This window comes from Arachis ipaensis, chromosome B09 (assembly GCF_000816755.2).
Source record: "Arachis ipaensis cultivar K30076 chromosome B09, Araip1.1, whole genome shotgun sequence".
Classification (NCBI taxonomy): Eukaryota; Viridiplantae; Streptophyta; class Magnoliopsida; order Fabales; family Fabaceae; genus Arachis; species Arachis ipaensis.
The window spans coordinates 132,779,802-132,790,092 of record NC_029793.2 but is presented as its reverse complement, the minus strand read 5'-3'; the positions used below and the strand labels follow the sequence as shown (position 1 = coordinate 132,790,092).

General features: G+C 35.8%; 1 protein-coding gene across 1 annotated transcript in view; it reads right to left on the bottom strand.

The window, feature by feature from the left end:
* LOC107616442 overlaps positions 7,466-10,291 on the bottom strand; it is a 30,786-nt gene continuing 27,960 nt past the window's right edge. Inside the window, exons 2-4 of the mRNA XM_021112039.1 lie at positions 8,615-8,672; positions 8,430-8,572; positions 7,466-8,211 (exon numbers count right to left, since the gene is read on the bottom strand). Of these exons, the coding sequence (XP_020967698.1) occupies positions 7,466-8,211; positions 8,430-8,572; positions 8,615-8,672 (947 nt within the window). The remainder of the gene's footprint in view (positions 8,212-8,429; positions 8,573-8,614; positions 8,673-10,291) is intronic.

Here is a 10,291-nt window from a genome sequence, read left to right as displayed (position 1 = left end):
GGGTTTGATTGGGACTCGATCCTCCGAGTCATTGCTGAACCAGAGACATTTTGGACCCAAGGTCGACTCCGGATGCGGCCCAAGTGCATTGACGCACATTCCCTCACTGTAGAAGCTAGAGCTTGGGCCCAGATCCTATCCCACTATGTGCTACCTAGCACCCACAAGTCGTCCTTCACAGCAGATCTCGCCTTGCTTGTTTGGTGTGTTCTCATGGAGAGACCGGTGAACATTCTGCTTCTTATCAAGCAAGCGATGGGTCAAGTCCACGCCCTAGATAATTTGCCATTTCCAGCATTGGTATCTGGTTTAGTTGCTGCTGCGGGTGTTCCTTGGGAAGCCATGGACACGAAGGCTATAATTTCGGCTAAGGGTGATGTTGTCCCAAGCGGAAAATACTTACAGCTTCCTATGAACAACCCTAGCCTTGACATAGCCCCTCCACCTACTATTCCTTCCACTTCATCGTCACCACCACCACAAAGATCCACCCATCAAATGATAGAAGATCTACACCGAAAGATTGATAGATAAGAGCGGCGCAACCAACGTCGGTACACTTACATTAAGAAGGTCTTGCGTTGTGTTACCCCTACCATGGAGGAACCCGAAATATTCACGTCCACCTCAAACCCAAGTGACAGGAGCTCTGATGAAGGGGATAGTGAAGGTTCCGGTCCCGACCGCCCTTTGCGCATTATTGGTAGCACGGAGGACCGTGCTAAATTCTAAGTGTGGGGAGGTCGTTCGACCGATCTCCATGGGTAACAATCTCTTCCCTTCAACACCCATGGATTTATCTTTTGCTTAGTAGTTAGTACATTGCATGTGTAGTTAGTCTTGCTTGTAGATACCCTCTGCATGATAGTTAGTCTCTATAGAGTTACTTGGTCAAAATAATGACTTCTTCCCCAAGAAACTGTAAATTCGGGGTACCCTACCAATTTTGAAAAAAAAAATTTTGCGGTAAACTTGCTTCAAGAATGTATTTTGGAACATAGTGATTGAGCTAAGAACACAAGCATGTGAGTTTTGAGCCTATTGTGTGGTTATATCTTCTAACCACTATTTCCCATTCTTGTGTGCATTATTCTCTCTCTATGATTGTAATCCTTACTTTGTCTGATTCTATATGTCCATTACTTTGTGTATGAATGCATTTACATGATTGAGGCCATCATTTCAATAGTCACTTTTCCTAAACGGCCTTAACCCTTTTATCTACCATTGCTAACCAATTTTAAGCCCCATGATAAACCCTTTTTGTTCTTAAATAGAGCACATCAACAACCCTAAGTGAAAAATAATGAATGTCCCTAGATTTGGATCCTTGATTAGCTTAGGTGAGTGAGGGTGTGTAGCATTCAAACGGGAGGGTGTACTTGGGAACTTGGGTGGATGTAAAGGTGTGTATTTGTAGTTGTAATTGGAAATTCTGGGATTTGGGAACATACTCATGTATTGAACGATTGAACCATATGCATTGAAACTTTTGTACATGAAACCCCAAGAAAAAGGGGACCAAAAAGAAAAATTTTATGTATATATATGAGAATGTAAGAAAAAAATAGAAAAAAGAGAGAGAGAGAGAGAGAGAGAGAGAGAAAGCAATGAAAGGGGACAAAAATGCCCCAAGACAAAGTAATAATAACAATGCATATGGGATGTGAATTGAAAAGAATGCATGAGTATGCGAAAAAGTGAAACCCATGGGTAGCTAGGTATTGTATTATAGTTGTATAGGTTGTTCTATGTGTCTGGTGGGATCTTAGGTTAATCAAGGATTCAAATTTCAAGCTCACTTGACCATATGCATCCTTACCTTCACCCTAGCCCCGTTACAACCCATGAATAAGACCTCATGATACTTGTATACATGCATTAAGTAATTGTTGATTGTTAGATGAAAGACAAATCTTGGAAAGCATGATTAGGAGAGGATTGAGTGACGAACCCTATACACTCGAGCGAATAGAGCGGATACACCTCCGGTGAGGGTTCAATGCTCAACTCCTTGTTCCCGGCTTTCACAAGCGTTCATCTAGCAAGTTATGTGCACTTCACAGTAATGTTCAAATTGGTAGGATTTATGAATTACATATCATTTTCGCCCCATATGGTCATATGTGTTCTTGGAGGATAGATTTACCCTTGACCAAGTAGATAGATGATTTTACATTAGTTGCATACATTCATTAAGGAAATTTGCACTTCATAAATCCTTTCTTACCATGATCTTTGGTCTTTTTTATTTTTAGCATGAGGATATGCTTGGTTTAAGTGTAGCGAGATTTGATAAACCCTAATTTTGTGGTTTATATTGTGTAGAATTTGGGGGATTTTGTCAATATTTTTCACACTTATTCACAAGAATTGCATGGTTTTGTGTTCTCTTCCTAATATTGCTTCATGATGGAAAACATGCTTCTTTTGCCTTAGAATTGCTATATTTTGATCCTCTTTTATGTGGACAGCTGGAAGCAGCGTGCGAAGATCGGCGCATCCACGCGGATTAGAGAAATCCACACCGGCGCGCACGCGTGGATCGTAAAATCAATAGGCGCGCACGCACGCATGGCGCGTACGCGCGACAAGCTGCACGTGACCTCACTAAAAAAAATCATGCCTGGCGATTTCTGAGGCTCAAGAGATCCAAATTCAAGCTGGTTCTGCATGGAAAAGACCCAAGGATGCTAGGAGAAAGGGGGGGATCATTCATTCACACTTAGACACAATTTTTAGCTAGTTTTTTATTCTTGTTCTTCTAAAGAGAAAAACCCTTGTTCCTCTCTAGATCTAGTTTGATTTGATCTTCCCTTGTTGAATTCTGAATTGGATCTTGTTAATTACTAGTTTTGATTGCTTAAATTGAATTACTTAGCATAATTTTGTTTGGATCTTGTGTTAGTTTTATGTTTTCTTGTCAATTGCCATTTTATACCCATTTAATGAATCTTGTGAATCTTGAATTGTTAATGTTACATTGATGATTTTCATGATTAATTATGTTGTTTGAGTGAATTTACATTGATAATTGTTATTGGGTACTTGTTAATTTCAATTTAGTTGCAATTTGAATATGTCTTTTAGTAATACTTACCATGTGTTTGATGAAATGTTTCCCTTGATTATGGAGTAGTTCTCTTTACTCTTGGCCTAGCCTAAGGGAATTGGGTAAACTTGAGTCATTGGGTCTAATGGATTTGATGATTTGAGAACCCTTAGTGGTCAATTTGATAACCATTGACACTAGCCTACTACTAAGTCAATTAGTAGTTAGGTTGGACCTTATGGGTTGATGTTGACTAAACCATTTAATATACTTCAAGTATAGAAGTAAACTTAATGAGTTTGGTTCTTCATAATTGTCAAGATATGGTTATTAGACAAGGATAGTGACCCCAATTCCCGTGTCTAGCCAAGAGTTGCTTTTATTATTCATATTTGAAAACCTAAAAATCCTAATTGCTTGTCTTAGTTATAGTTATTTGGTTAGTCTTAGAGTAGAATTATATTGGATGTTATCTTATTAGTTTGGAATTGCTCACATCTTGCTTTAGTCATTTGAATTAGTTTCTTGCACTTCAAGGTTACTTGCTTGTTAGGATTCTTAGTTTAATTTCTTGCTCATAACTTGCAACCCTGGAATTCTAACTAATGTTGATGCACATATTTGCCCATTCCTTGTGAGACGACCCGAGGTTTGAATACTTCAGTTACTTTTATTGGGGTTGAACTTGTGACAACCAATTCCTTCAAAATTTGATTCACGGATTATTTGTCGGTTGAGGGCTATACTTGCAACACGAAAATCTTGTGAAATTCCTTACCGACGGTATCCCGCCCAATAATAATCCTCATATGCCTTAGCATCAGTGGGATCTTTAAGAACAGGCTCACAAGAGGTCAACTGATCCCAAATAATCTTCATCTGAGCAAGAAAATCAAAAACTACTTGGCCACGTTCTTACTTAAGGCTATGAAGTTCCTTAAGCAGTTGGTACTGATGAGAGAGATAAGAAATAGTGTAACGTTTCGCCAAATGATCCCATACCTCTTTAGCAGTTTCAAAATGCCCAAACTGTAAATGAATGCCAGGAGTAGAAGCATTGCGGAACCAAGTGATAATCTGATGATTTTTACTATCCCAATCTTCCAATTTCTCTACATAGTCCTTCTCAGCATCCTCCTTAGATTTGGAGGCACCATCTTTGGATTTGTCAGTCATAGTTGACTTAATAGGACATGCAATATCACCAGTCATATATTGCCATAGTTTTCGCCCTTTAAGAAATTCTCGCATAGCTTCAACCCAATGTGCATAGTTGGAGCCATTAAGGATAATAGGAATAGGCTGAAAGACATCTGCTTTTTCCATAGTAATAGAAAGAATAGCAAAAGGGAGAAGAAAACTGCAAATTCAGGGCAAAAAATGAGAAAACGGGGCGCAGAATTGGAAAGAGCTCACCAAAAAATCTTAGGGAGGGTCCCGCTTATCTGCCACGTCAGCGCCACGTCAGCAGTGATGTCAGCGCCACATCAACGAGACGATGACACGTGGCAGCACCTGAGAGGAGCGAGAGAGACACACTGGCGGTGAGGTGGAGCGCGGGTCAACCGCGGATCGGGTCGGGTCGTGCGCGGGTCGGTGGATACCAAGGATGGCTTCGTTGTGACACATGGCAACACCAGGAGCGTGCGATCGGCACCAAGATCAACGGCTGCTGAAGCTTCTGGAATGAAACAATGGAGGTGGCCAGCAAAGTTCCGGCGGCACGTGAGGGCGCGTCCGGGGGCTTCTGGCGGCGATCTCGGCGGCGTTGGAAAGCTGACGAAACGAAGAACACGATGATGCCGGAGGTGACGAACCAAGGCGTCAAAAACATATCGAAAAAGGAGAGCGAGGAGGCACTGTCGGAAGAGAAAAACAAGGAGGCTATGAACAGAATTTCATTGAAAAAAAACTTTAGGCTCTTGATACCATGTTAGAAACAAGAGACTGAGAGAGTAATCTGAAAAGTGTATTATTGAGTGTGATCAAAGGTAAAATATACAAGGGGTATTTACAGGTGCTAAATGAATCAAAGTAATAAAGACATAGAATCCTACAATTAATATACAGATATACTATATAAATATAGACGATACTAATTGATCTAAATTGATTCTAATAATTCTCTAACAGTGTTTAATAAAACTTATCAAGTTAGGAAAGATTTAAGATACATGAAATTGAGATTTATAAATAAATTTAAGTTTAACAATAGATACCAACTTGTTAGTGAAAAATAAGTTTTAATTTCATTTACAAGTAAATGCCATATTTATTTTTTAGTTTAAATTTTATTTAGACTAAATTTTTACAGTGAAAATTAACATGTAGTTGATAGTTAAGAATTATTAGATAATATTTTAATTAAATTTATCAAATTGTTTAATGATTTTTAACTGTCAACGTCACACAAAAATAACTATGCGTGACTTCTCAAAAAATTATTTAAAGCATTGTTGTAAAATTCAGACCGAATTGATCTGTTTGACCAAAAAATTAAATCATAAACTGGTTCGATCCGAGGCCAAAATAGTTCAGGCTTAAGAATGAATGAGAACCAACCAAATTTACTAAAAACCGGTCAAACCAAACCATTCAGGTTACACAAACGCGTAAATCTCCGATGTTCCAGTGCTCTTGTAGTCCTGTGCTCTAGTGCTGGAATTTTTTAAAAAATGTGATGGACTAGGTTCGATCTCCTGTCCAAAATCTTGTAGTTCTTAATTGCTACATATGCTAATGATTATCAATTTATCATTATATTATTCTACAACGGATAGCATTTTGGCGCTAAAAATATTGACGTGGCGCATTCTGGTATATGTATACTTACCTTTCTCTTCTAAACTTATTTTAGAAAAATATCTTTTTATAATTATATGAAATTAATATTTAATGAATAATTATACTAATTGTCAATTGTTATAATATAATTTTTAATCAAACATAATTAGACATAAATATGATCGAAATTATTAATAGCTTTGTTAATATTCACTCTAATGCACATGTGTATCATATAGTATCAAATTAATATTGATATCAATAATTAATTTCTATAATTAATTTCATATTACTAAAAATTATATATAGTGTTCCTTTTGTGATTTATGAGTCTAAGTTTAAGAGCCAAAATATTATTTAACTTTTTAATTTATTATTCTTTCTTGACTACTTCGTAGAATAAGAATTTATTTTTCGTTTTTCATCGAAGTTGATACTTTTAAGGTACAAATTACAATTTTTTATGATATTTTTTTATGTGACCATTCTATTATTATTCTTTTGATAATTTATAATTGTTCTTACTCAAACTTATTCTTTTCGTTTAATGTTATAGCGCGATTGTCTTTTTATCGTAATCGTTTACAATGCATCACATCCATCAAATACCACCTCGAGTTGTATTCATTAATCTGGGTTCTAATTACACATATATGTAAGAGTTCAACGAAGGGGTAGTGAACTCTATTTTACTGAATGATGGTTGGATCTACGAACTCATATTATGACCAACCTAATGGAATGTAGATAAAGTTAGTTTTTTTAGAAGGAGCTCAATTTTTGATTGAGCAATTGCATTCAAGGAGCTTTATAAGCCAAGTTCATATTCCATCTCCTTCATGCTTTCTATATCTGTCAAAAAATCTTTAAAGTATAGCATATAATGAGATTGAGTTCCTCAATTTAGGTTTTAGTTTTGCTAGAATTGTGTCAGCTTTGAAGATGCAATTTCAAATATTGGTACTGTATTTAACTTTTCTTCTTTTAAACCTTTCGTAATAATTTTTTTATAATATATTACATTTTTTTCAGAAACTACCAGCCTTCTAGTGCATCAATGCAATGCCACTAATGGGAATAAAGGTCAACTTAGTTTTTCGGTGTGGCTATTTTATACCTTGCACATTACATGAATAGCGGATGATGAAGATTACTTAACAAGAGGATTGTCTAAATTTGTACGGATTCTAAATGTTCAAGCTAATGACATTATTTTAATTAGTTGTCGTTATGAGAATGACTCTAATCTATATATGTTTAAGGTCTAGAATAGTTTAAATATTATTTAAATAATTTGATTCTAATATTATGACCCCGTGCTCAGCACGAAAAAATTTATAAAAGTAAAAAAAATTATATATTTAGATATTTTAAGAAAAAATACAAAATAATTATTATTTCAAAAGTTTTATAAATTTATTATTAAAATCAAGGTTTAACTTAAAAATAGTGAGCAATCATCATTTTACACTTTTTTAAAAGTAAAATAATTATGCATTGATTTCAATACAAAATTTAAAATAAAATTAAAATGTTTACATTAGTATCCTATTTTTTCAAAGACTTCTTTATAAACAATATTGATGGTTGAATTTGCAGACATTCCCACGTGATTCATAAGTAAAACTTTTAAATCTCTCTTGATCTTAACTCTTGCATTGAAAGTGCCACATATAGTTGGCCATGTGTAAAAACTGGTTTCGGCAAGTATAATCCAACATGAGATAAAGTTTGTCCCTGAGACTTATTAATTGTCATGGCAAATGATACTATTATAGGAAACTGTCTTCGTTGAAATCTAACTGGGATGATTTTATTTGTTGATACCATATTCATTATTGGAATCAAAGCAATATGACTATTGTTGTTACCCGTTAAGACTTCATATTCTATGACATAATTTTTAAGCTTCCTAAGTTGTAGTTTTGTACCATTATAAAGTTCACTGGACTGGTCAATATTCCACAATAATATCACCGGAACACCAACTTGGAATATTAATTTATGTGGAGGCAAACCAGAGCAATTTATGCTATTCAGTAATTCAAGACCATTGAGATCTAGTTGACTCTCCATATTCCCTTCATCCATACAAATTGAATCCGAACTAAGATATAATTTTTCCTCTCCAGGAATGATAGCCATCAGATGGTTGTTGCCCTGTTCAACGATGTCCAGCGTGGGTTCATCAATGAGTGTTTGCTGCCTAAACTCTTTGTGATAAAACTTTGAACATGATTCATTCTTCATGCAAGGTGAATTTTTGTTATACGGACCACATGGACCATGTACCATGTAATTTTGAATAGCTCCATATAGATTTGGATTTTCATTTTCATCAGGAATCTCAGATGTTATATGTTTGTCTATGTCATCTAGTGTTTATGGCATGAACTCGTTACTCATGAATAAAAGGATATATGCATGTGGAAGCCCTCTCTTTTGACACTCTATAGTGCAAACATCTAAAAATTGAAAAAAGACGAATGAGTAAAAATTACAACATAAGATTTTAATAAGGTGTTGCATAAACACAGACTTACATCCCAAAATTTTGTCAAAGATTTTTCCTCTTTTAGGTCATTAATAAAACCATCAAGCTTGATTTTAAAAACTCGACACAATATATCAGGGCGGTCTTTTGCCTTCAATCTAATGGGAGTCACTTCTTTTTTTATCTCATCCCATTCAGGGTTATAGGTCATAGTGATAAAATAGCTAGGATATCCTGCATATCTGCAAATTGCAAATACATCTTTGCAATTATTCATCATGTACCTAGGTCCACCGATAAAAGTATTGGGAAGAATGATTCTTTTACCAAGCCTTGCAGCATCTACATCCCCATTTATAAGACTTTCATGCAGACATTTGTATTTATCAACCCTCAACTGTAGTTGTTTACACTTAAAGAATTTTAACCTCTCTGATTCCACTATTGTGTAGCCATTTACAAGAAACTATTGGAATAATCCCTTTGATCTCAGAATTAATGGAGATTTGTAACAACCCTAATTTTTGAGTACATGAGATCTTTTCTGAAAGTACGGATTTCTCCGGAAGATCAGTAAAGGGAACACCTCTGCTATATCATCAAGCATCTCAATCCTCATTATCATTATGTCATCCTTAAGCTGGAACCTCCTTTGAGGCAAGCTCGATAATGCAATCACGAAGAACCTAGTTTTTGAACCGTATCGGTTGGTAATTTTGATTCTGATTTTCGTAAATAGTCTCTGTTTGACGAACCGGACTCGATTCATGAGAGGAGAGAGATAATAGTATAATATTATCATTATATTAGTATTAGAAAATACTTGAATGATATTATAAGGTTACCTGGTCGGTTTTTGTTAAAAACGGAAAATCGATTTAACCGGGTTTATGGTTTACTGGTGCAGCTTAGCACCAGCACTCTCTGATGAATTTAGCAATGCTAAGGCCTCATTATACATGTTCTATTCTCATAATAAATATGTTACTAGTGTTATTTATGCTAGTAGCTCAGAAAGTGAGGCAAAGATAAAAGAAAGATAAAAAGTTGAAGAAAAGATAAAAATCAAAGAAAAAGTCTGTAAGGTTTTAATAACAGAAAAACAGACAGAAATTAGTGAACGAACTAGGGCAACATAGTTAGTCCTTGAGTTGCGAATAGGGTTAGGTATTATATGAAAAGTTAAACTGTTTCAGTATAGACTTAATGAACCTATACTTGGGACAGGTGAACTATTCATACCGAAATTTACATAAACTTTAAATACATACGTTAAGCAGAGAAATCAGAGCAGAGTAGAGAAACACAAAAAACAGAGTAACCAGAGTAAAGTAAAGAGATAAAGAGAAAAAGAGTAATATAGATACAGATGAAAAGAGTAATCAGAGAAGAGAAAAGTGTAAGACCCGGTTAATTAACGGCTAATTAACCCATAAATGAGAATTTATTCTAGAAAGTCAAAAATGTTATTTTTATGGCTAAATGTGATAGAGGAGATTGAAACGAGAATTTTGGTACCAATTTTATAGAATTCGGACCAAGATTGGACCGAACGGGCCAAACCGGGCCAACCGGACCCAAAATGGGCCCTTGGCCCAACTAAACTAAACCAAAACCCTAGTTTTCAGCACTCTCTCTCCTCACAACACTCATATTCACGCTGAAATGGAGTAAGGGAGGGGAAGAACACTCTCTCAAGTTCTATCTCTCACTTGATCTTCAAACCACCATAACTTTTGATCTAGAGCTCCGATTGCCGCTCCGTTTGTGGCCACGCGTTCACCGTGGAGAGCTCTACAAAACCCATACAATCAATCTTGAGGTAAGCCACGTTCTACTGTTCGAAATTCCAGCCCTTGATTTCGAGTTTCATGAGCAAAAATGTTGAGATTTTGGGTTCTTTGATGTTATAGGACCCAACTCTCTTGAAGGAGAAGGTTAATCTTGTCTCCTTGGACCTT